Source organism: Anas platyrhynchos, chromosome 3, assembly GCF_047663525.1.
Source record: "Anas platyrhynchos isolate ZD024472 breed Pekin duck chromosome 3, IASCAAS_PekinDuck_T2T, whole genome shotgun sequence".
Classification (NCBI taxonomy): domain Eukaryota; kingdom Metazoa; phylum Chordata; class Aves; order Anseriformes; family Anatidae; genus Anas; species Anas platyrhynchos.
This window is the reverse complement of record NC_092589.1, coordinates 15908784-15935102: the sequence shown is the minus strand read 5'-3', so window position 1 is coordinate 15935102 and position 26319 is coordinate 15908784. Positions and strand designations below refer to the sequence as shown.

At 48.1% G+C, this 26319-nt stretch overlaps 2 protein-coding genes across 4 annotated transcripts in view; both read left to right on the top strand.

The window, feature by feature from the left end:
* The first annotated feature begins 23 nt into the window (after nt 1-23).
* Nucleotides 24-14451, top strand: SNX5 (sorting nexin 5). Of its 3 annotated transcripts, none has more exons than XM_027453556.3 (13): nt 24-173; nt 6155-6259; nt 6751-6861; nt 7314-7435; nt 7834-7957; nt 8570-8665; nt 9515-9620; nt 9706-9781; nt 10611-10650; nt 10737-10823; nt 11898-12057; nt 12806-12891; nt 13894-14451. In XM_027453556.3, the coding sequence occupies exons 1-13, from the start codon at nt 141-143 to the stop codon at nt 13939-13941; spliced, it is 1194 nt and encodes a 397-aa protein (XP_027309357.1). In that variant the 5' UTR covers nt 24-140; the 3' UTR covers nt 13942-14451. The 3 variants fall into 3 exon arrangements, with proteins under 3 accessions (XP_027309357.1, XP_071891508.1, XP_005017182.1); XM_072035407.1 differs by lacking the exon at nt 24-173 and adding an exon at nt 2791-2812; XM_005017125.6 differs by lacking the exon at nt 24-173 and adding an exon at nt 4404-4428.
* Nucleotides 14452-16150: 1699 nt separating this feature from the next.
* The window catches only part of RRBP1 (ribosome binding protein 1), a 53410-nt gene continuing 43241 nt past the window's right edge, over nt 16151-26319 (top strand). Inside the window, exon 1 of the mRNA XM_072035404.1 lies at nt 16151-16385. The gene's annotated coding sequence lies outside the window, so the exon portion shown is untranslated. The remainder of the gene's footprint in view (nt 16386-26319) is intronic.

Here is a 26319-nt window from a genome sequence, read left to right as displayed (position 1 = left end):
CTGCCCTCACCCAAGATGGCCGCCGCCGCGCGGGGGCCGCCGGGAGGGAGGGGGGCGGTGGCGGTGATGGCGGCGTGAGGCGGCTCCGCCCCGGGCTATATGAGGCGCGGCGGGGCGGGGGGCGGGCGGCTGCCGGCGACATGGCCCTGCTCCGGGAGGACGCGCAGAGCAAGGTGAGGGCTGCCCGGCTGCTGCCCAGGCTCGGAGGGGTAGCGGGGAGCCGCCTGGCTCGGTGTTATGCCCGGGCTGGGTGTGCCGGGGGGCGGCTGGTGCGGGGTGCGTGGGGGCTGCCTCCTCCTCCGAGCTCCCCCCAGCCCTGTGGGGGTGTCTCGGGAGGGAGCAGAGCGGGGTTGGGCGTTTCGTGTTGTGTGGGTGTCCGCTTAGGGCTGCGAATGAGTCAGGGCTTCCCCCTCCTGATCCGCGTGGAAGTTGGTTTTGGGGGAAATATCCGCGCTCACACCTCTTTCTGCTCCGCGTTAAACTTAGCAACGAGTCAAACATCTCTGGATTGATAATAGTGAACCAAAAAGCCTCGCTGTGGGGTTGTGTCTGCGGGTGGGGAGGTGAAATGCCCGCTGTCTCGCAGCACCTGGTGCCTTTGGTCCTGTGCTTCCCTCATCGCTATGGGGGAAGGGGAAGGGGGAGGCGGCTGCCGAGGGTCCGGGAGCTTGAACCCCGGCAGAAAGCAGGCAAAAATTAACCAGGTCGGAGAGGCAGGGGGGCTGGCGGGGGGTTTGGGCAGCCGGGAGGGGGGATAGGAGGGCTGCTGTCTTCTCCGCTCCTGTTTGCTCAAGGAAAGGGCAGCGCGGAGCTGGTGTGTGGCCCCCTGATAAAAACCGGGCGAGGGAAGCTTCGCGAGGTGTTAACCTTGAGTGGGAAGCGCTGGGAGGTGTCAACTGGGAGCTGACCCTGAGCTGGGCAGGCTGGGGAGGGCCGGGAGACGTGGGAAAAGGGAGGGAGGGAGGGGAGGATAAGGGGGGACTGGAGGTGCGGTGGGAGAGGCAGCGTGTGGGGAGGGAAAGGCTCTAAGTGAATCCCACTGCTAACTGAAGGAGTGGGGTTGCCCAGCTTGTGTGAACGTACCGGTGTTTCCTAATGTCGCTGTATTGATTACTGAAGTGCAGGCTTGAGCTTTCTGAATACTTATCCGGATCAAAATGGTGACACTGGGTCTTGTAGCAGCTCTTCCTAAAAAAAAATAAAATAAAATAAAAAATGAAATGTGATGTTGTGGCCAGGGTCTTGTCTGTTATCACTTCCTAACAGCAGTTCTCAGTGCCAGGCAGCTTCTTCTGGGTGCTCTGGGAAGAGTGAGGCCTCTCAGCTCTTGCTTCTGCTCCACAAGGGAACTGCTGCATGGGAGCAAAAAAGAAAAAGAGCTCATTCCGAGATCAACTGCTAGCAAGGTGAATCCTACCGGTCAGGATAATGTACTACCCAGGGCATAAACCTCTGTAAAGCTGGCCCAGCAGCATGGACAAATGGTGAAATTTCAGATCCAAGAGAGCTGGAAATGTATGGTGGGGCTGTGTCGCACAGTCCCTTCTGTCAGCCCTAGCCTCGCTGCAGGAGGCCACTAACACATCCCTGTAAGTGCTGAACATGGCTTAGGGGCTTGCTTCTGTTGCACAGTTTCCATCATAGCTGGGCATATGTCGTGTTACAGGTGAAATAAGGGCTTTCACTTGAAATACGGGATCCTTGAATGCTGCCAGCCCCGTCCCTCTGTAGGTGTGTGACCGCTTGCTTTCTGCAGGGTGAAGCTGAGATCCCTGTGGCAGAGCAGAGTGCTCAGGCCTGCTTGTTGCACAATCACTAGCAACTGGTGCTGTGGCTGTAGACCTTGCCTCCTGCTCACTTGGCAGGCACCACGCGTGGTGAGGAACAGCATCTCAGCGCGGCTAAACCAAGCTGCTGTTTGTCTTACGACCAAGGCTAAGAAGGCATAATGAAACCAGTGCATCCCTGCAGTTCTGCCGTCCAAAATCACCAAACTGGGGTCTGCTGTAACATCAGTAGTGATGTGAGGAGTGCATGTGAGAAGGCTGGTTCAGTTTTCCTGGTGATGTGTAATCTCTTCTACTTCAGGACTGTTTCAACTAAATATCAGAGAGCTAACAGCAGGTATATCATAAAGGCTCCAAAATCAAAGCTTTTCATCTCCTGTACTAGCTCCTTGCTGCTCTAGGAACGCAGGGTACTTTCAGGCATACTTTTACTGCCTTGATTAAGGGGAAACTTCAGTTCCGTGTGCTGAATATGACTGAAATGTAATTCTAGCAACTAATGCCTCTGAAATGTGCTGTCCGGATACTCTGAAAGGCTGCTGGTTAGCTTCTAGGCGTTGAAACAAGGCACTCTGGAGCTGAAAGGTCTGTATGAACTTCCAGAAAGCATCACGATCTTCTAGTGCTCTCTGGAGAGCACTTACGCTGGTTTAATTAGACTGCTCTCTAAAAACTAATGGATGCTGGGTAGTGTCAGATGTAATTACTGCTGACGTCTTATTTGTGGCTGCTTGAGTGGCAGCAGGGAGGCGAGCAGCGAAAGGGTGCTTGGTTAGAAGGTAGCTGATAATGCATAGAAAGAATAAGAAATAAGTTCCTTGCTCCTTCTAGGAGCCCAGTTTTGTTGGAAACCCCTGGATTAAATGGGTTTTGAGGATGAATATGGGTTGAATATGGGTTCTTACGTCACTAGTGGCTGGATGCTGTGTCACAGCTGCTTGCACTGGCAGATTCTGTTCTTAGAATGGAGAAGTGACGTGGCCATCTAACGAAACTTGTTCAAGTTGAAGCCTGAGGAGCTGATGGTCAGTGCTGGATTGTGTTTAGGTGGTCTGACTTCTTTTTTTTATTGTCTTTAAGCAATGGCAACAAACAGCTGTTGTAAAACTCTGCCTGGGTTGGCCGGAGTAGTGCTGTCCCTGCTGTCTCTTCTCTTGGGCTCCTTGAGGAGGTGATTATCATAGTACCGTAACATCTGGGTTGTCGTGGAGCTGGAAGCCATCGATATGATGGTTCTGTTGCTCTGGAGAGCTCTGCTTGGTGTCCTGCTCTAATTTCTGGGTCAGGTTAAGCAGGAGTCACAGTGGACAGCCTGAACAGGGAAGAGTTTTTCCCCTGAATCCTCAAGAAAGCCAAAGGATCCCAATACAAGTCACTAAAGAGGCACAAGCCCAGAACTTGAAAGCGTCAGAGCAGCTGCGACAACTGCTGTGGGTGTTGCAAACCAGAAGCCACCGGAGCCTTTCTGAGGAAGGGAAACGAGAGGTGAAAGTGGGGGCACTGTGTGGGGCTTGGGGAACTGCTCGGGTTTCTAACCTGATCTGCAGGGCTGCCATCCCTGCTGTGTGTGAGGCACGCTGTCACCTCTGCTGAGCTCTGGGTATGGCTGAATTTGGGGAGCTCAGCTGGGGTGGCTCCCTGGGAAGGCCTTGGGCTGCGTGGCTGCTGCTCTGCAGGCCCCGGGCTGGTTCCTGCAGATGAAAGGAGGCTTGGCAAAGCCTCCGTGTGACTGTGAGCGAGTTGTGTCTCATTCCTGCGTGTGGGGTGGGTGTAGAAGGAATGGGGTAAAGCATCCTGGAGGGTGAGCTGCTGGTGCGGAGCATCTGCTCGGGGTGCTTGCTGGGTGAGCGCCTCGTGGAGCTGGGACCAGGAGGGGACTTCTTGCTCCCAGTTTGCTGGAGAAATGCTGCCCCAGCGCTTCCTGCCGGGCAGCAAAGCCCTCTGCCCCGAGGTTGGGCAGTGTGAATGCTCTCTTTGTAGTTTGGGCCTTTCTGCCATGGTTGTGTAATCCGAAAGGTCCCTGGCCTGCAGTGACCTTTGCAGGATGGAGTAGACCAGTGGTTTTCTGCTCCTCAGCTTCACGTTACTGAAGGGCCTGAGGCTGAGGCTCCTTAGGGGCAGAGCTGATGATCCTGCCCTCTTTTCCAGAAGTGATACTCTTGATGTTTCAGCCTGCAGTGGTCTATAATCATAAACTGGGCCTCGTGTGTTCACAGCATGTGTAATGGCACACACTGCTTTGACCTGGCGAAGCACTACCACCCCATGTCCATACATCCCCACCTCCTGTGCAGGCAGCTACTCGGCACGGAGGGGTGTGAGGACAGCATCTCACCACGGGTTACTTTCTCTGCAGCACTTAAGAAGAAAGCCCACAACTTCGGGACTGGATGATTTGTGTAATCCTTCCCGTAGTTTAGCTGAGGGGAAGCAGTTTCCTTTGGCTTATCGTGCTTTTCCCGGACTCAGCAGTTTGTATTGTTAGCTCTGCTGATTCTGTTTGGACAGTGAAGATAAGTAAGCAGGATGCAAAACACCGAGTGGAAGGGGCTGCAGCTCATACTCCTGCTGTGGTGTAGCAGGACGTGCTCTGGAAGCTCAGCGCATTCCCAAACCCCAGCGAGGAGCTGGGATGCAGCAGGTAGGAATCTTCTTACCATGGCTGGGGTATCCCTCGCTCAGGCGTGAGGAGCTGAGGATAACAGGAACCACTGGTGACAGCCAGAGCCAGCCAAAAACAGGCTGGGTGGAGGCAAAAGGAGGCAAAAACCATCCCGTGAGAGGCTCAGCAGCCCGATGACTGCGTGCTCTGCAGGCTGGCAGAGAGGTTTCTTGCCTGCTGCTCCAGCTTGCAGGTCCCAGATGGCCAGACCTGGGGGAGGGAGCCTCCGAAGCTTTTTGGAAGTGACACCTCACCTTAAAAAGGGCAGCCTCTCAACAGCTCTTCCGCGGCTTTACAGGAGCTTAAAGCGGCATCCGAGCCATCTGTAACGCGAGGGGGTTGCTCAGATGCTGGCTGGGCTGCCGTCAAGTGCCTGTGGGCTCGGTGCTGTGTTTTGTGGCTGGCAGGTAGTACTTGCAGGCGCCTGCAAGTACCTTTTTGTGTGGCAAAACAGCATCAGTCCCATCCCAGCTCTCTGCCTTTCCTCATAATTCATTCTAAATTCTCCCTAAAGGACAGCCCTGGGGTTTGGCCCAGCTCTGACAGCTGCTCCTCAGCACGCTTCCCCCGTTGTGATCCCTGGCAGTTCCTCCCTTGAGCAGAAAATAAGAGTGGTGTGTGAGTGCTGAAGGAAGAGCCTCTGGAAAGACGAGTCCCATGGCAGAGGAAGGCACCGTATCGTGGTAGGCTGGGCTTCTTGAAGAAATGAGTGCCCTCCTGCTAAGGAAGGCGCTGGCCTCAGTCACTTGAGGTAAATCCGGTCTCTGTCGAAGCTGGTGTGCTCTGGGGCCTCCTGCAGACAGTGTACTTGCAGCCCAGCCTCACAGCGTGCTCTGAAACCTCTTCCAGGCTGCTCTGAGTAGAAGCAAATAGCATTAAAATGTTGCCAGGCCCAAAGCTCTGTCTAGGGAAGATAAGACCTGAATTTAGCAGGGGGAAGGAGGCTCGTGTCTGCAAGCATAAATAGCTTTTGTAGAGCCAAGTTCAGGTATCGTTGTATCTAGTTCTTATTCTAGCTTATTGGGACTTTTTCTTTTAAAGTGTGCATTCTAGCAGCAATTAATAATGTGATGCTGGGTATTTTGAGAGTCAGTTAATGCAGATGTGGTGTTAGTGCCCTGGTGTTCTTGGGGTTTGGTGCTCTTTTTAGCAAGCAGTTGGACCTGAGGCTCATCTGGGACTCGGGCACCCAGCCTGTGGCTTGCACTTTGCAACAGATAAAATCACTTAATTCTTCTCGTGCCAGACTACAGCAGCTGCCTGATGTAAGGGTGAGGAAACAGATCACAAGACTAGGCTATTAAGCCTGGGATAACTAAGAGAATATTATTAGGGTTGTTACTCTCTTCAAAATGGCATAGTAGGCTTTGGCTTGTTGTGCTCCAAGTAAAGAAGCTGGAGAAGTGCTAGGAGGATGCTTCTTCCTAGAAATATTCCACAAATACCTCTAGTGTGGTCTCTAACAACTGGTTCTGCAGACTTTAAGCTGCAAGCCTTTAAGCTTTTTTTTCCTTTCATGTGTTTGGAAGGGAAGGCTTGTTGCAGTGCTGTGCAGGCTGTGTCACGGCTGTCATATTCCTGTGTGTACTGCTCCTGGAGGCAGCAGTCCAGTGCAACGTGGTTCTTGCTGGCAATGATGAGCAGTTTGGCTTTGTTAAATCTGCTTGATGCTTAACCAGGGCTTTTTCTGTGAATTCTGTTACAGCTGAGGTCCGTGTCTGTAGACCTGAATGTTGATCCTTCTCTCCAAATTGACATCCCGGATGCCCTGAGTGAAAAGGACAGAGTGAAGTTCACAGTACATACTAAGGTAAGGGGATCATGGGGTACAAAGTGGACTCTGTAAATATGCTGCAAATGCTGTTTGTAACACACATACCTGCAAGGATGGGCTTGGCCATGAGGAAAATATCATTAGATGGAGTTTTTCCACTTAAAGGTGGCCTGAGGCTAAAAAGGCAGAAACTTTAAGTTTCCTAAAACTTGAATGCTCTGTTTAGAGACAAGGTAACTGATACGCTAGGTTGGCTTTCCCAAGAAACTAGCCTGAGATCAGAAGGCTGGGGGGTGGGGAAGCCAGCCACTGTGGAACTTCACAAAATAAACTGTGTTAATGCTGTTCTGCAGCAGCGCCTGTTCTTTAAATAGTGTCCTTAGTAGTAAGACTCACTGAGTGCCAGCTCAGCTAAAAGAGTAGGCGAGGCTCTTAGTAGGCAAAATAGCTTCCTTTGGAAGTCGACAGAACTGTTTCTAAAAGCACTAATTTACAAAACAGTAGGCCTTCTATATCTTCTCTTCCAGACTACGCTGCCAGCTTTTCAAAGCTCTGAGTTTTCAGTTACAAGGCAGCACGAAGACTTTGTGTGGCTGCACGATACGCTCACTGAAACTGAGGAATATGCCGGCCTCATTGTAAGTACTTCCTGAAAATGCGCTTCTAAACAAAATGTTACGGTGATTTCATATGGCAACTAGTAAAGACACAAAGTTTGCTTTACCATTGTTAGTGTTTCATGACTCGGGTAGTCCCTATGGTATCTGCCTGTTGATGACACTGGGTTGCTCTATTAAATAGTCTCTTTTGTCAGGATTATTCAGCTGCCACAGGAGCCTCTGGCTAATGGGTGGAGAGTAGAGGCTGTTCCTCTTATATTCCTTTTGGAAGGGCTGGTTTGCTTCAGGGGTAGCACAGAGCTGGGAGGGGCAATCAAGGACCTAGACACCAACTTTCCTTGAGGCTTCCTGGGTCCAGAACCTTCCTGGCTTGGTATGACCATGTGAAAGAGCCTCTCCACAGAAGGCTATAAGTAATTTTGGGTAACTTATGATTGCTACCATCTATCACTAACCAATTCCTTGCCTAGATACCTCCCGCACCTTCAAAGCCGGACTTTGATGGTCCCAGAGAGAAGATGCAGAAACTAGGAGAAGGGGAAGTGTCTATGACAAAAGAGGAGTTTGCCAAAATGAAGCAAGAACTGGAAGCGTAAGTAGAATTGAGTCTACTACTGAAGGCTGAATGTAAATAATTCTCATGGGAGAGCAACATACTTGTTGGTAGCTGATGTTGAGTGTCTCTGTTTTGAAGAGGGTCTGCTGCTGCCTGATATTTTGTAAAAAAAAAAAAAAAAAAATAAAATAAATAAAAATAAAATAAAGAATAAAAAAAAAAATGAGAAAATCACTGGAACTGGGGAGTTGTCCAAAGCTTTGCTCAAACTGGAAAACTTCCTCAATTGAAAGATTGAAAATGGCTTCTCCCTCTATAGAGAAGCTCTGTCACTACTTCAGAAACGCACTGAGTATTTTTCCTGGAAAAACATAATGCAATTACTTGCCCAATGAAATGGGTAGTACAGAAGGGATCTGTGTTTTTCTTTTCAGTGAATACCTTGCTGTCTTCAAGAAGACTGTATCATCACATGAGATCTTCCTTCAGAGGATTTCTTCTCACCCTGTGCTCAGCAAAGATCGCAATTTTCATGTTTTCCTGGAGTATGACCAGGATGTAAGTCACTCTTTCCACGTAAGGCAAGGTGTTACAAGTGCTATGCCTCTTCTGGGCAGGTAGAATGTGATGTAAATCAACACACAGTGTCAGCAAGCAGATATTGCCTATACTTCTGTGAGATGATGAAAAGGTGAAGACCTGTCTTTAGACCTTCTGCCATAAATCTCATAGCATTTCTTAATCCTACTCAAGTTGGTTAGGAAGCCAATTTGATGTGTCCTGGGATCTTAGGAACAAACACAGTTCAGGTGTGCCTTTGTTATGTGTGCCTCATGGTCCTTAAAATGGAAGTATATTGAAGTTCATACCATATATGCTTTGTTGCCTTGGTATCAGTGGTGGATGCTGATCCAGGAAATGTAAGGAGAAACCAAACTGTTCCTGGGAATGGGGAAAAATCTCTGGCACAGAACAGTTGAACTTCTAGTAAAGCCATTTGTTACCTGAACAATCCATTGTACAGCTTAGAGGGGTGGTCTTGGAGAGCTTGCGAATCAGGCTGCTTTATCATACGCTAGATAGGAATTAGATTACTACTCTGCTAATGTTTAAAATAGTCACTTTTCCTCCGTGGATGACTTTGAAGCTGTCTTGGCCTCTCTATTCTAGCTGAGTGTTCGAAGGAAAAACACAAAAGAGATGTTTGGTGGCTTTCTAAAAAGTGTGGTAAAGAGTGCTGATGAAGTTCTCTTCTCTGGAGTCAAGGTAAGGTAGCTGGTTTTCCTCCTGGTCACCTTACTCTTGATTGCTTCTTGCTTCCTTCTTCAGGGAAGTTGGTTATCTGTTTTGGGCTTGGTGTGTGAGGCTTGGAGCTGCTATGCTAACTTTGGACAGCAGTGTGGAGTAGCTTATATTCTGACTACTTTCTTAGAAAAATAAAAGGACATTGAGGCTATAGACTGTTTGAAAATTCAAGTATATTTCAAGTATCTGATGCACAAGAGTTGCCTGAACATGTGATACTGGTGGGGAGGAAGGAATTATACCTTCAGCAAATATATTTTTGGCTACTTCAGGGTCTGAATAAACATGATTTACAGGTTTTTGCTTGTACTAGTTAAGATCAAATACCAAAGACTCCTGTAAGTGGTCCAGCTTCAGCTTTTCTACCCTGTTGCCGTGGCAGTTCTTCCTCATAGACTTGCTGTCTGAAAGGCAATGTCATAAAACATTACAGTACGTGTGTTTTGTATAGGTGTGAAACAGGCTTGTAAACTGCTTAGTGTTCATCTACTATGCAGTGGCAGGCCTGGGAAATAAAATTTCAACAGCTTTGAGGGCTCTCTGATAACTTACTGGTTACTTCAGACAGCCTGCAGCACTGAATAGTTAAGTGTCAAATCCATCTTCACTTCACTGTGAAGAAGGAACTGAACAAATGGTTTGGAAATCCTCAGTGTTTTTTTTTTTTTTTGTGAACTCTGCTTTTCAATAGTGAGTGACAAGCATAATCTTCAGGTGGCTAAAGTTCTTTGTTTGGACCCTTCCCTAAAAAGGGAAGAGCCTGTGTTCTGTGGTGAAGTAACTGACTTAACAGGTTATACTCTCTTTCAGGAAGTAGATGACTTTTTTGAGCAAGAGAAGACTTTTCTTGTAAACTACTACAACAGAATCAAGGATGCATGTGCAAAAGCAGATAAGATGACAAGATCTCATAAAAGTGAATCTTTTCAAAGACCTTTCTAAAGACCTGCAGTCTTGCTGAGTGATTTTTGTAGCCTGAAAGCCTTGTCTTGTTCTTGCAGATGTTGCAGATGACTATATTTATACTTCAGCTTGCTTGAACAGCCTGGCATTAGAGGAACCTACAGTTATCAAAAAGTAAGCAACACTAACTATTCATAAACATTCTGAGTCCAGGTATTTTATGTTTTCAGAAAATCAAGGGGAGTGAGTCATAGCTGGTTTCAGTTTCTTGAACTGCATGCAAGTGGCATTGAAACTCTTTCCTTTTATGTTCCTGGTGTGACATTTCTAAAACTATCAATTGCATTGGACTCTCAGATTAGCTGATCTCTTGCCAGTTGTGCAGTAGAGCTGAATTGTACTGCTCAAAGCTCCTTCTAAATAGCTAAATAGAAGTCTCCCTGAATGTTGTTCAGGTCACAAACTTCTGGAGAACATAGGAGAAGTTAAGGGGTTATGCACCTGTGTTCTAATGTGCTGTTAAATACATCTATAGCTTATACTAAGCCTGTATCATCTTCTGGACCTCAGAGGTTCCAAAATAGTTGTTTTTTTCCAACTTATGGAAACCTGGTCATTTTAAGAGGTAAATACTCTTTAATAACTTTGCTATCAATTTGATGAAACCTTGTTAATACAGTTAACAGCTGAATAAACAAAATGATCCATCAGTATTGGGGAGTAGCAGTGGGGAAATTCTGTACAGTATCTTCATACTGCTTATTGTTGCTATTCTTAATGGTGTCCAGCTGCTTACCTCTACTGGTCTGTTAGGCTGGAATCCAGCACCTCTGGCATTAAACCTTTTGTCTAGGACTGTGCCTAGACCTTCTTTCAAAGCTCTTGTCTGGATATGTGTAGGAACAAACTCTAGCCTTCAGCTTTTTGGTTTCATGGTAATTGATTTTGGCATTTTATGCACTAAGATATCTAACATTTACTTGCAATTTTCTTCTTCCCCAAGGTATCTCTTGAAAGTTGCTGAGCTCTTTGAGAAACTCAGGGTAAGAGAAGTCTTGGAAAAATTAAATCTGTATATGTGGGTGATGCTGTGTCCTGTTACATACAAACTATATCATCTCTTCTGCAGAAAGTGGAGAGTAGAGTTTCTTCAGATGAAGACTTAAAGCTCTCTGAACTGTTGAGATACTACATGCTCAATATAGAAGCTGCTAAGGTGAGAAATGTTTTTTTTTTTTTTTAAGCTTAGTTTTATTATGGGAATTGTGACCCACTCTTATTTGTGCTTGAAGAAGACGGGAAGGTGGACCCTTGTCTTGCTTAAGCAATCTGGTACAGCTGGATGACAGCAGGATATAGAAGCCATGCATTGGCTAGCTGCGGTCTAGTCCCTTACTGCACTAAGGGTGCAGATCTCTGACCGGTTTCTCTTTGGCATGTAGAGGAAAAGAACTCATTGGATTCCTGCAAGTTAGAGCCAGCTGAGTTTGCAGTAGTGTTCTGGCACATCCATTGCGTAAGTTCTCATGACACATACCGATGACTATAGCACTTGGGATTTACTGAACGGTTTCTGATTAGTTCTTGTATGTGGACACATGATAACGTGAAAGCAACCGGAGTTAGGAATTCTATCAGTCCTGCCTGGTAGACTGATGTGACTGCAAAACACTTGCCAGTAACAAATACTTGGTTTGGCAAGGGTGTGAATATGCTGAGGAATGGTACCTGGATATATTCTGACAGGCCTCTCCTTCCAGTGCCATCTCCAGTGTCACATACCCTGGGGCATCCAGTACAGGCTCTGTGTGTGTGATGTACTGCTCCAAGTACTAAGACTATTCTGCTGCTAGATTAGAAAGGAGTTGGCACTGAGACCTGTGCTGCTGCTCATGTCTAGGTTAGTACAGCGCTTCAGTCAAATTGCCAACTCTCCAAGGAATGAAATGCACTGTATGCCCTGCTGGAAGCAGGCTGAGGGAATTCACCAAGTAGTAATAGCACTTTTTGGGAAGGCTCACCTTATAGAAGGATGAAGCTACTTTCAGGGAAGAAGTGGTGACTACAATAGCCCTCAAACTTCCTTGATTAAGGCACAAGTGACTGTCCTGAACATGTGTACTGGTGAAAGGCTTTTCTTGCTGTGCTAAGAATACAGCAGGTTATAACAGCTTCTTAGAGAAAGCATAATCTGGTGCTGAAAGAAGTGGTATCTCCTGCTAAAGGATTTGTAACTGCAGTTTGGGCAATAGTCTTCTTAAGGCTTTGCATTATTCCTGTCTACTTCCAGGATCTTCTGTACAGACGTACAAGGGCTCTTGTCAATTATGAAAATTCAAACAAAGCTCTAGACAAAGCCAGGCTAAAGAGCAAGGACGTCAGGCTGGCGGAGGAACATCAGCAGGACTGTTGTCAGAAGTTTGAAAAGATTTCAGAATCTGCAAAACAAGGTAAAACAGGCTTTGCTGTATTTCTCCTGAAGGGAGACTCTTATGTGGCCCAGGTCTCCATCCAATCTTCAGCAACCAAAGTCTCCTGAAGGCTGTCCTGAAGCAAGTGGTCCATACATACCAGGGGCGGTGTAAATGCCTGTGAAAGTTGATGCAACTCAATCTTTTGAAGAACGATTGCCTGAAGCTGATCAGTGTCAGTACTAAACCAATCTCAAGTATAAGCCCCCACTTGCTTTGTATTTTGAACTCTTGTCAGCCTCCATCTGCGTATAACAACTCAGGCTCCTGATATTCTCAAATAGAACTGTGCAAGTAGGTTTCTCAGCTGTACTGGGACAGAGCAGTGCCTGATACCAAGTCTCATTTTGCTTTTTAGTGGATGTCTTTGGCCAATATAAAATAGAGGAGATGTACCTTTATGGTACACACTGCTGCTCCCTTCCTATTCCCAGTTTTTAAATGCTCCAGTTTCTCTCAGAACTTGCGTGACCTACTCCTGTTTAATTCCTGTTGTCTTCCTATAAAACCTTCCTGTCTTAGCAGAGAAGTAACCATCTTGTCTAGTAAGACAGCAGTGTTGTGCAATGGAATGCATCTTCTGGCTGGAAATGAGACTAAACCCTTCAATCTTTGTGGTCAAATGCTGTAACTAGAGCTGTATACTATGAAACAAAGGGCATTACTGAAACTTTAGTCACTACTCTGTACATCTGTCTTACCTGTGCTTATTCTTTCTGCCCTACAGAATTGATGAGCTTCAAACAGAAGAGAATAGCAGCCTTCCGCAAAAACCTAATTGAAATGGCAGAACTGGAAATAAAACATGCAAAGGTGTGTTCTTTGGAATTTGACATATGTAGCTTGAAGAAAGTGGCTAATGTTTAACTTAGAGGACTTGCTGGGTTTTCTTTAAGGCTAGGAAGTCTAAAAAGGAGTAGGCAGGTGCTCTGGCTGAGATCTGAAGGGGGGGTGGAAAAGAAAGGAATTGAAGGCTTGTGCATACAATGAACAAGTGCTGGCAGTCTTACCTGTCTCATACAGTCCGTTTTCAGCCTGTCACTCCTAGGACATAGGCCTATTGTGCTGTAAGTAAGAAGTCTGTTTTGCAGGTAGTAGGCAATATCATCTCCCTTACCTACAGGCATCACAGGAAGTTGCTTCATCTTGTGGAATTTCCTCACTGAATTCAGGAGGGGGTCAGCTACTGTCTGTATTCAAGTGCTGTGAGCATGTTTTGCAGCCTGTGAGCTAGCTGTCAGCCCTTCTTACCTAGCTTATTGGTGAAGGGAGACACTGGCTGTCATGAGGCCTCTGCCAAGGTGTGCAGAGCCTGCTTGAAGTAGGATGGGGAGACTACGCTATTGTCAGCTTAAGCTAGGAAAGTACATGCTGGTTGCTGTCTGTGCTAAGTTAGCAGAACCTACAAAGTGGGAAGCCTCAGGAAGAGGTAACCCCAGCCTCTCTGAGCAAGGAGAACTTAACTTTCTACTTCCTGATTGCCCTGAACTTCACCACAGGTAGCTATTTCAGTGCTGTGCTTGAATGTGACACAGGAAAGGCTCAGTTTGGCCCACTGAAGTTTACTGCTTTCCTAGTCTCCTGCTCCTCTCTTCCCACGAAGTCACAGTTGCAGGCCTGCAGGGAGGGGCAGATAGCAGACTGATCTGTTTGACACATTGCCTGAGTACTTGTTCCTGCAATGTAATCTCTTAGCACTGTGACAATCTACAAAATCCTGGGATGGACCTACTATTTTGAAAGCTCCTTCATTGTGGAAGGCAGGATTTAAACAATCAGTCATACTCATCTGAAACTAATTCTCTTCCTTTCCAGAACAATGTGTCTCTCCTGCAAAGCTGTATTGACTTGTTCAAGAACTAAGGCGCCTTACTCTGAAAATGTGAAGAAAAAGCATCAGTTGCACTCAATGGCCAAGGGGAACTTATTGGCTTAATTTCATTAGCTTAAAATAAATATTGTCACTGAGATTATGACTAATACCTAAATATATTGATAGTGATGCATTGAGTTGGTATAAATGAGAGCTGAAATGCGTATGAATTGTCTGGATGTAGCTAACATCCTGTTGGCTGATAACTCAAAATGAGTCAAATGTAAGAAATCAATTTGATGTTGACTGACTCTTTACCAGAAAATGTTTTCTGAGAAGAACTTTTTGTTTCAGCATCATAAAGTGATCTGTCATCATAGCCCTGATATATTTGAAACTTGCAAGTGGGAATGGCTTGTGTAGTAATTTTATAAAGTAAATATCTTAACATTCCACTTCCCAGACAGATTTCTACTACAGTATATTTTGAATTTCTATAAACACATTCAGTATTTGTACACTTGGATGATACAGCAAATAAAGATGTCTGATAAAAACAAGCTGTTGTGCTGTGGCAGGACTGTCACTTTACATCCCACACAAACGGGCTTCAAGTGCAGAATTACCAATTACCCCATTACTCATCACCTGGAGCTCTTCACTGAGAGCACTAGAGATTATATACAGTTGACTTGGTAGGATTGCTTTCAGAAGGAGTGTTGACATGATATGTGGGGACTTCAGGTCACGCTGCTGTCTGAGTAGCTCTCAGACTTCTAATTCCTCTATGCTATATGCCAAGAAAACTAAGCCTTTCTAGAACAGAACAGTGTCTACATGGCTTGGATTCCTTCAGGCTATGTTAAAGCAGTTCATGCTTATCCATCTTGATACCTCCTGTTGGCAAGGGCTGTTCTTGCAGTTTTGAAGTCTATGTAAGCTCACCCTCGTTTTGCATGGCTGGCCATGCTAAGCTTACATGGCCATAGTTTAGGCAGCTTGGCCTATAAATTCCAAGGTCACTTTGCTACATTTTGGCTGTCATATGGCATATATGGAGATGGGTCAGCAAGCTCTACCCTTCCTGAGGCGGCTTTCTGTGGAGCAAACAGAGTATCTGAGCATTTTATTACTAATGTCTAAAATTTCTTACATCTGACCTTCCCCTTATGCACGAAGTAGGCTGTGTAGCTACACCCTGAGCAGGCTGCCTGAAGCAGCTTCAGTAAGAGAAGCTCTGAGAAGGGGCTGCTCAGCAGCAGTATCTATAAAAATTGATCAGTAGTTTACTTTTCCATAACCTATTTCTTTAATTGAACCCCTATGGAAACTGTGCAGCTCTTGGTAGCCACAACATCCTGCAGTGGTCTAGATGAGAAATACCTGAACTCTGTCACCTTTTAACTTCATTTGGCAGGAACAGTTTCAGCTTATGGTTGATGAGATTTCTGGCATTCGTGTTCAACCCCTACCCAAATAGCTCACTTACAGCAGCAGTTACAAAAGCATGCTGCTTGTGGACATCTGGCCCTTTATAGGTAGGGTTGGTAGGTACCATTGCACAGGCACTACACTGCATATGACAAGGATAAACCACTTGTCCTGGTTAATTATTCCTCCCAAGCTGGACAGTTCATGCTGGCAAAGCTTTAACTTTTTCTAAAACTGTACACAGCCTTTTGCACTCACTTTGGCTGCTTCAGTCAGAGAGCAGGCTGGAGATGCTGGGCTTTGTTGGTATGCCAGCTGTGCCACAATGAACTTCTGCTCTGCTGTGGCTCACAGAAGCTGTGGTTGCTTCTTTCCCTTCTATAACTATTTCACATGCTATAGGAGAAGTAGTATCTCCTTGCTTGTCGTGCTTGGCAGTAACATGCTGTTTATATGGTGGATCTTCCTGAAACTAGCTGCAGTAGTTGGGTCATCTTTGTAAATTGAAGTCAGTAGCAAGGAGCGTATGGATTGTATCAGTATTTATGCTGAATCTGAGGAATATACAACACTGATGTTGTAGTTAGTTAAATCACAGTAACCCCAGGAATCCAGCTATGCAGTAGCCTTTGTCAATATCGCTGTTGCTTTAAAGGCAGCTGCTTTGTGTTAGCTGTGCCAGTAGAGTGCATCACAATCAGCTTCAGCGTCTGAAGCAAGTTGACTAGGAAAATACTGCTCACAGCACGGATCATGTTCCTGGAGGCCAGTGGGTGGCAGCCTGGGACAGCTGCTGGTAGCCACTAGCACCACGTTTGCTTTCAGTCTGAGCTGTGGTGAAATACTGGAAAGATGCTGCGTACCCTGGTTCCTTACCTGACAGCTAGACTGATGTTGGTATTTAGGAAGTTGTCTGCATGTGTGAACAGTCGTGACTGCTGACTGTACTCTTACCCATCGCAGCTGTGAAGCAGTTTACGTTTACAGCCTCGTCACTGCTCTTGGAGTTGTGCTTCTTCACCAAAGCCCATCTGCAAGCTTCAGCATTGTCATGGTTATTGTGGTACGTGGCTTTTCGTGTAAAGTCAGAGGGAATGCTAACGTTTGATGAAGTTTACTCAGGCTTGTTAAACATCCAGCTCTGATTTTGACAGAGGCAGTCACTGGTATTACCTACCACTGGAGGTAGGAGATAGCACAGAGAAACTGCCCTCTGAGGGAGGGTGCTTCTGCTGGCGTGCAGCTTCTGGGCTACACGGGGTGTTGTAGGATACAGTGCTCCCTTCCACGCATGGTAAGTTTGGAGTCTGGCTTTTCCTTTTTTTTTTTTTTTTTAACCCAGAAGATATCTGGATGCAGAAGGCCATGGTCTTGGTACGGTGAGTTCGCAGCGGGTGAGACATTAAAATGAGAGTGTTTGGGGGATGGGTGAAAGAGGTGTCAATTGTGCCCAGGGTGTAGGCAGCATCTGGGCACTGGAAAACTGCAGGTGGGAACCAGCCTGGTCAAGTGTGATAAGCTGATAAATGTGTCCTGTTGCAGGAGATTGCTATTTCAAGCAGTGCAAGAAATGAGGAATTCAATAAAACAGCACTCTGTAGCCACAGAAAGGGTACGATTAAGGGTCAAGTGTGCTAAGAAAATGAGCTGTTTTAGTATGATTTATGCAAGTACTAATGATTCTAGGGAGACACATCACATGCTAAGGGTGGTGAACCACAAAGAGAACAGTTCCCGTGCCTTTGGGATACAGAAAGCCCAGAGAAGCTGTGCGCATGGATTGTCTGTGCTAAGTTATTGCCCGTTTTGTGATGCTCTCAGTGGTCCTGCAGCTGTGACTAGCTTCACGAGCCTGAGAAACTGTGAAACACCCTGGTCCTGGCTGGAGGGAGAAATTCAGCTGCAGTCTGAGTTGTCTTGGGACGATTACTGATGTTTTAATTAGGTTTATCACCACTAGTGGTTGTTTTTTTTTTTTTTTAAATATGCTCCTGATTTTTTTCAGTCTCTCTCCTCTCTGCTCTATTCTGTTTCTTCTTGATTCCATGCACTTCAGGGGTGCTCTGCTCTGATCTGAGGCCCTGTCCTCCAGCAGCTTTGTAGCTTTGTGCTACGCTTCTGATAGCAGCAAATGTGAATTTCTCTACATGTGGAGCTGGGAAGATTCTCCTGGTAGGTATTAATAGCCTCTGGCACCTGCAGCCTCTCTTAAAAGATGGGGAGGAACAGCTTGCTTGCTTGTGCTGTGAAGCAGAGAGCTCTGCAGAGGTCCCATTCTGGAGCGTAGCTTTCAGTGCTCTCCTGCTATCCCAGCACTTGCTGCTGCATCTGAGCGAGCAGCTCGGAGTTATTTCAGCTCGTGCGCTTGAGAAACACCTGCGTCACCACTTGGTTACAGTGGAATAGCTGAACTGGCTTTGAAACGTGTCCATTTGCAGCTCACTAGTCACCGGGGAATGAACACCAGCTCTGGTGATCCGTTTTAATCCCTCAGGTCATTGCCTGGTCCTGGCATTAGACCTGCAGCCCCCTGCTTTCTGGAAACGTGCTTTATCTGCTATCAAACACCGCCCAGTGGCTGAGCTCTGGCGTGGGCTCAGCCTTGCTTTCTGTTTACTTTTTATATTACGAAGCTGATGAGAAGGCCCAGCTGAGATCAGAGTCCATCTCAGCTGGGTTTTCGTGCTTGCGTGCTAAAAATAACCCCTGCTGGGACAGCCTTATAATTTGAACAGACCAGCCAGAACAGGACCCCTTTTGCAGGGGAGGGGATTCACGTAGAGCATGGAAAAGGTGACTGGCCTGTCATCCCACAGGGTACGTGCAGCACAGGCAGACATTTAACTTGGATCTAAAATCCCGGTCCGGGGGCTCCCGCTGCCTCGATCTGCTGCTGCTGGAAGCGGCCAAAGGAGTTTGTGATTTCAGCCTGGCTGTCCCTTGGCCGCGCTTTACTGCTCTTCTGGGGAAACGTGGTGGCTGCTGGTGTGGCTGCTCCGTGTCCAGCCCAAACGCAGTGAAATGTGTCAGCTTAAGTGGCTTTTAGTGCTCTGTTCTGTGGGTCTGTTTTACTTGGCAGCGGCGTCACAAGGTCACTTTTTGCAGGGAGGGCGGCGGAGTCCCAGGCACTTGGAAATGCATTGCGAGTACATGTACTTTGCTGCTGATACCTCAGCTCCTTGTCAGCACTGAAAGGCAGAGCGCAGCGGCCAGGTCGTGTGTGCTCACTGCTTATAACACCTTAACTTCTTTTGGGTAAGGCTATAGGATTGTCCCTATCGGTTAAAGGGATTTTAATTCATTTTCTGTTCCTTTTATTTAGCGTTGCTTTGCTGTTCCTTACCAACTTCCCTAAGCCTGTTCTTTATGAAACGTGCCTCTGAGAGTCAGACTCACTGGTATAAAAGATGAGTGAAAAGTATTTTAAGGTTCCTTTTTGATGCTAGCCTACTGCCTGCTTTGAAACCAATTTACCACTTCACCGTGTCTGTTTTAGCTTGGATCGGGTTTGTTCTGACCAAAACCACCCAGGCCTCTCTCACAGGTTTAGTCTGCACCTGTGGCTCAGCCCAAAAACTTACCTCAGGTTTGGCTTCATTTAGTCAGAGGCTCCCAGCTCTTTCCTAAGTACTCCTCCTTGAAGGTCTTGCTCAAAAAAAAACAAAGTCTTTAGGCATAAGAGGTTAATGAGCGAGTTAGCAGAGCTACACTAGTAAAGTTGTCTAATTGAATCTGGACAGTGAAAGATGTAGTTTCATCACGAGCTTGCTGCCACTGAAAGGGGATGGCCTCGCTTCCCCTCCTGTTTTGTTCCTATTGCTTCCCTTGGGCTGGTCCTGATGTTCGTGTGGCCGCGTGCCAAGCTGATGTAACTCACTAAAATGGCATGAGATGGGCCAAAATGGAGGTGGGCCAAACCAAAGACGGGCCCGTCGCCAGCTCAGTGTACTGAGCCTGTGTTCCTGGAGCAGAGCAACACGCAGGCAGGCTGGGAGGGGATGTGAAGGGGAGACTTTGCAGGGAAGGCTTAGCTCAGCTCAGCTTTGAAACTGTTGGACCAGTGCTTCCTTTTCGGGAGGGAGTGACAATCCTTATTTCTAAACCTGCAGGGCGAAAACGTGGGTCACATAACCCCAAGGCTGTCTGCACGATGGGGACTGACCCTGAATTGAGAATCGTGCCTTGTTAGCAAAGCCTTTGGAAGGTGGTTAGTCAGCTAGCTGGAGGTGATGGTGCCTTCCTTGGAAAGATTCGTTTCTGAAGTACTAGTAGGGACTGAGATCGGTTTCTGAAGTGCTGGTAGGGGTCAGGATTAGCTTCCCATGTGGGGGCAGTTGCAACACTGCAGATTTGCCCCATTCACGAGTGGATGTGGGAAACGCCAGCGAGCTGAAGCCCAGAGCAAACAGGCAGTGCCACTTTAAAATTTTTCATTCTGCTGTGGAGATTATTGGCACGGCCTCCTTCAGTAAATGCAAGGTTGTTGCCATGGAGGACAGGAAATCCCTCGTCTGCACAGAGAAGGAAAACATTGGAAACTGTCCTACTGTAAAGCACAGCTGCCTCTGTGCGGGGAGAGGGGTGCTTGCTAGCACGGGGTGTTTTCCAAAGGTCTCGGTTTTGTCTGCAGATCTCTGCACGTTTGCTCCGTCTTAGTGCACTTCGTGTGTGTTTGAAGAGGCGATGGACAAAGGAAGTGGGAGCAGCTGGTTAGGACTAGTCCTAAGTGCCCTGATTAATGTGAGAAGCAGAAGGGATTTTCTCTTGGGAGTAAGATATTTAGCAAATTTACACGATTTGCCTCTTTAAATCCACAGTTCCTCTTATTCCTTTTTTCCTCTACTGTTTGCAGAGGAAGGTCTCTGCATTTTCTTCCACTGGGTGCTTCCACTGCAGGCTCTGCGAGAGGACCTGGTTCCTGCAGGAGCTGAGACCAGCTAAGCCCATGGAGCTAATTAGCTTCATCGAGCCATCGCTGTTAACTTCAAGTTTCATAAAGGTTGGGGTATTTCGGTGCTGTCAGGTGCAAGCACAATACCTGTGGCCAATATTTGTCTGTCTTTCCCACTGTCAGCCTCAGAGGCCAGACTAGCAGATTACCACTGATGCACAGCAGTGGTTACTGATAATCTGCAGAGGGGCCACTGCATCAGGAGTTTCCCTGCCTTCAGAAACAGGTTTGTCTGTTCAGGTCTGGTTCTGTCCCATTGCTGTCCTGTCTGTCCACACTGTTGTAGTCCTGGGTTGTGGTAGGTGCTGAACAGAAGCAGGTAGAGAAAATCCTGCCTGACTCCTGGAGCTTTAACCTCTGCTTGGCAATGTTTTCTGGGCCAAATTTTTATGCTGACACTCACGAAGCTGAACTTGCTGTTGCGAGGCTCCAGAGGATACTCCTGCATTGTATCCTGTGGTGTTATACGAGGTGTCCTGGCTGGAGAGGAAAGGCAGCTTGTGCTTTTCAGCTCCTCAGTACACACCAGTCAGTGTTGACTTGTAACATGGTATGTTTAAATGAGCCGTGTGCTTCCTAATGCTGTATGCTGTTGAATCAGCTGCAGTGCCTCTGGGTTATGTCTAGGGGGTTGCTCATAGGGATGGTGTGGGTGAAGCCAAGCACCTTTGACAAGCAACGTGATGGGAACAGCATCAAAAACTCAGCAGGGCTCTGGTGGAGGGGTGAAACTCCCAGATCTTCCCTAAAGCGACTCCAGGATTTCCCTGGCAGCTGTTCCCGGACTTGCCACAGCCCAGCTTTTTTTGCAGTGCAGGATGATGCAATCCTAGTTCAAACAAGCCTCTTGCACGGTTTCTTCTCATGTTGGGAGAGGAGGCTGGAGTGTCTTCCGATGTAACCTGGCATCACGTTGACTTGCACGGATGCAAGGCTGATTTACACCGATAGGGCTCCATGGCCGTGTTTGTCTAGCTCCGAACATGGTTGCTTTTGACGTCTGTCTGGAGTCAGTATGCAGTGACCCGATCCATGTCTTCCTTTTATGACTGACCACAAAGCACCACCACCTCCTTTCTATACCAGCCCTCCCTAGGTATATTTGCACAAGTCACGTCCCACCCTCTGTGCTGCTTTATTTTCCCATTGATAACTGACAGTGTGTTTATATGTCTTCACCTTGACCTGGTTCCTCTGCCCAGATGGGAGAGCAGGCTTTTTAGGCTTAGCTGAGGCCTGTGTATTTGCATCTATCTACTGCAGAAAGTTTCTTGCAACCCTGGGATGGCCTTCTAGGTCTGGGTTGGTACCATTTGGCCCGCTGGTGCAGGTCCTGGCTCAGTTTCTTTAAGGCTGTCTGGTCCTTGTGGGATTTCGGCCCTGTGCCCTGTGAAACATGCAAGGTGACTCAGAAGCTGGTCACTGACACTGACAAGATGACATGAAAAAACCTTGCCTGTCCCTTGTGTGTGCCAAGAGAAACAAAACGTAGGAATTCAAGGCAGCAAATGAAGACGGTGACGGTGTTATCTTCAGTTTGGCTGTCAGCGACAACTGTTCTGGCAACTGTGTGCTGCATGGAGTCTGTCTGTTATTTTCTGGAGGGACCAGGCCATCCTTCAGTCAGAATAAGGGGGCAAAGGACCATGGATCTGGGGATAATCAATGAATTGTATGTCACATTAGACTTCAGGACAGCGTCTCCTCGTCCCGTAGCAAAGCTTGGCAAAAGCGCAGTCAGCATTAGCACAAAGCGTTATGTGGGGCCTGGTTGCTGCAAACAGCTCAAATTTGGGGCGAGGGGAAGAAGGAAAATGCAGTGTTTATTTGCTGTCCTTGGGACTGCGCATGTAATGTTTGCCTGCTTGAGTGAAATTGCAAGCTGGGGGATCTATTCTGAAGGAAGAAAGATGACGCTTGGCTGAAAAACTTTCCTGAGGCAGGGTAATTTAGTCTACAGAAACTGGTTAATCATAGGAGCTATGTGGTGTGCGAGTATGCAAACCCTGAACCACCACAGCTCCCTCAGTGCACACAACAACCAGGGGGAGGTACAATGAAAACAGGGAGTTCTCTGTGGGAGACAAGCATCCCTGTGTCTCAGTGGGGAAATCTTTGTAAATAAACCACCTGGCTGTGTTTGGTTACAGAGGAGCTAAAAAAGGAGCAAGGACGCTGAGGAGATGGACACCCTGGCTGGTAGCAGATGAGAAATGGATTACTTCAGTGAAAGACGGAGGTAGCGACGGCTTCCTCCCCTCTTTCCTCCTTCACCCATGGCAGAAAGGATGTGGGAATCGTCTTATCTCATGTTAGTGTTGTGCTGTTGAATATTTCTGCTTGGTGTCTTGGTGCCCCAGCAGCAGACGGGCTGCCTCCTTGCTCCTCTTGGCGCTCTGTCTGGTGCAACATGGAGCAGTGGGCCCAGCTCCCTCATGGGCCAAATGGACAAAGCACTTTGGGGGGAGCTGCAGGAGGTTCAAAGAAGGACCACTTCTTCTGAAAGCATAACACAGAAGGGGAAACGGGAGGCTTGAGGGCACCCCTGCCCTCCGTTGGCCCTGGTGTGCCGCTCTGTGCATCAGCAGGGCCTGCCAAAGCCGGCAACCAAGCCTGGTTGCAGGGCCATGTCTTAAGCCCCCTCCTATCAAAGAATTTAGGGGTGGCTGTCTCCATATATGTGACCGCCCTGTTTGCTGAGCGTCCCCACAGCCCCACCACGGCCTGCGTCTCGGCTAGGCCTCCTGTCGGGCCGTGCGAGATGTGCTCTCGCCATCTGGTTTTTGTTGCCATGAATGAGTGAGGCCAGAAATCCGATATGTGAAAGCAATATCACGGCTGATTTCCTGGGCTGGTAAGTGCGGGAATTAGAGAAGTACTTTGGCGTGTTTCAGTGAGGTGCTTCTTGTAGCGTAGCGCGGGGCTTGGGGGACGAAAAAGCAGAAAGTGGAGGGCGATCAGCTGTGACAAGGACACCGCAGCAGGTGGGCGAAGGTTTTTAACGTGTTTCCATACTTCAAGGTCCTACTGTAAATTTGGGAGGAATACGCTGCTTTGCCGAGGCAAGGCTGGATGAAATTCTCCCTGTTAAACATCAAAAGCCGGCTCTGCTTCCCTGGCCAACAGCTTGCTTTCCAGCCTTGGAAAAAAAAAAAAGAAAAACCCCAGGAAACTGGCCTGAGGCTTCAGATGTCTGCAAAGGTCAAATCAAAGAAGAATTTCTGCAAGAAAACCCGAGTGAAAGGGCATCCACCCCTCACCCGCCCCCATCCCTCCCCCAGGGCGCTTGTCTTTAGGTCTCGAAATGGAGAAAGGAGGATGCAGGGGGGCACATTTCTTCCAGTACGTATGCAGGGGTGTTTTGTGTCCCAGCTGGCTGGGTTTGGCCAAGTCCACGTATTATTAAACGACCTCCAGAGCAGGGCAGCCATGTTCCTGCTGCCTGCTGGAAATGCTGTCTGGCCCACTCTATCTCGAATCTGGGATATCTGCAGAACGAAGCGACTTGGCGTGAGCTCAAACCACACCAAGGATCTTCCTAACAGCCACATTTCCAGTTCCCAGCCATGTTTCCTGGTATGTTTAAGTACTTTATTCCTAGAACACTGAAACTGCCTCCTCCTCCCCTTGGTACAGCACAAGGCTGGTTTGTCCTTGCTGGTGCACACCAGGGCAGGGGGATGTCCCATCTCCAGGATGTGCTGGACAACAAGGACTGAACATATTGAAAGAGGGCATTTTTGGCATTTAGCACTGACCGGGAGGTGCTGGTGGTGTTCCCGTGGTCGCTTTCCTCTCTCACAACGGTGTCAGCCCTCACTCTGGGCAGCAGGCTCGTCGTGGCAGCGATGCCTGGCATGGGGTGTTGTGGCGGTGATCCAGCTGGCGTGCTGGAGAACCTTGTGGAGCTGGACAGGTTAACACAATTGCTTCCCCCACCCTCAGCTGTGTCCAGATCAGCACATCGGCTTTCAACCAAATGCCTTGAAGTCAGCCCAAGGAAGATGCTTTGCTGCCGAATCCAGGATTTGCCGGGTCTGTCTTGGGGTCAGGCACCCACCACAGGTACCCTGGTATCTCCGTTGGCTGCTCAGCAGCACCCACAAGCACAATGTCTGGCAGAGCTCCCGCCTTCGCCTCGTCAGTAAATATTTGCATCCTTTCCTTGCCATCAGCAGCCTGGTGTTTGTGCAGGGAGAAGGTAACAGATGTTTGAAGAACTAATTTTCTGTGCAGCCCGTTCGCAGGAGCTGTGTAGGAAGGCTTCTCGGGGTGACTGCAGCGTAGCCAAGCAGCGAAAGCAGCGGTGCTGCCTTCTGCCAAGGGGCACGGTCCCAGCAATGTTCTCCATGTGATTTATAGAGCACCGAGCTTATCTAGCACCTGCCCACAAAACAGGAGGTGCTATCGGCTCGAAGCACCAGTATTTGTAGGCTGCTGTGCCCAAGAGGAAAGAATGGGGCTGTGGGTCAACTAACAGCATGTCTAATCTCTCACCTTTCAATGCTCTCCTGAAGCAGCCAGTTCAGTGCTTACAGTTTTACGGTTTCTTTCTTCTAAGACTTGCTGGGGGTTCGCTTTGGCTGGGCATCCTGAGGCAGGACGTGCGGGCAGGCATCTTGTTCCTGCAGAGCAATGCTTGCCCAAGGTCCCACCACCTTGGTTTCCCTCCTGCTCCTCAGTGGTGGGCAGGTTTCTGCTTCCATGGGGAGGGAACCAAGGTGGGGGCTGTACGATTGCCTCAGTCCATCGTACCAAACAGCCTCATGTTTTCAAACTGTGGTGGTCTCCTGCCCCCGCTGTCCGTGGTGTTTAATAGGGAGCACACCTTCACCACCAGCCAGCCCAAGGGGCAAAGATGGGGAGGAGAGCCAAGTCCGGGGAAAGCAGGTTAATTTTTTCATCTCTTCACCTGCTGCAATCGCTGTAGAAGTTGTAACGTGTGCCTTAAGGGCACGTCTGCGCTGGTCCTTGGACAAAGCTGGTTTGAAACAGGCTGATGTGTGCTGCGTGCTTAAGCAATGCCTTCTCTTCCTGCCTCCCGTTCGGTCATGATCCTGGTTTGTAGGGTGAGGTGTGAAACAGCAAGGAGACTGACCCCAGCTGAAACAACCCGGCAAAAGCAGTTGGTTAGGTGTTGCTGCTGACACTGCTTGTGGAACCGTGGCCTTGGGCACAGCAGGTAGGTGGGATTTCAGACTTCTGCTCTAGGTTTACGGTACAGGCACCTTTTGTCTAAAAAGCTGCAAGGCCAATATTAGGGATGTTGTTTAGAAACGTGCTTTCTCTGCTGGCATGCCAGTTCTTGAAGGAATAACAGAGGGTTTCAGATCAGGAAAGCCCCAAACCCTTAATCCCTCCTAGAAAAGGCCAAATTGAGGGCAAATCATGCCCCAGCCCATGTCTCTCCCCTGACGTTTCATTTTCTGATTGGGTTCTGGAGGAGGCACTTGCCCTTGTTAGAGGGGTGTAACACTTGCATAGCATTGAACGCTTTATTTTGATCTACCAGAAGCAAAGCAAGCAGCAGAGGGGAATTAGCCAATATTAGCACCAGAAAAACCAGGAGGCAGCTGGAATTATTGCGGGTAAGTCCCTGCTGGCTCTCTCGCATGCTGTGTATTTCCCAGGAAGAGTGCCCAGCCACTTCTGCACCAGGGCAATAACATTTGCCTGCTGGGGGGGCTTGCAAGAAGGGCTGTAGCCTTTGTGTGATTCAAGCAAGCAGTAATTAGGGACGCGGCAGCACTTTGTGGGGCTCAAAGGGACAGCAGGCTGCTGTAACGTGGCACAGCTAAGCCACAGCTTTGTCTTGGCTGAAGATTGGTCCCCAGCCTCGCTTTATTTAGCATCAAAGGAAGCAAGGAAACCCCAGGGAATAGTTGGGAGTGCAGTTGACATTTGCTAGCAGGTTCTCTTCCAGAGGAGACAAGGGCTGATCCCAAAGTATGCTCCCAGAGCGGGCTGGGATATCCCAAGGAACACAAGGGAATTGAGTGTCTGAGCCTTCCCGAGAGGGACAGAGCGTCTGCCTCCTTTTGGTCTG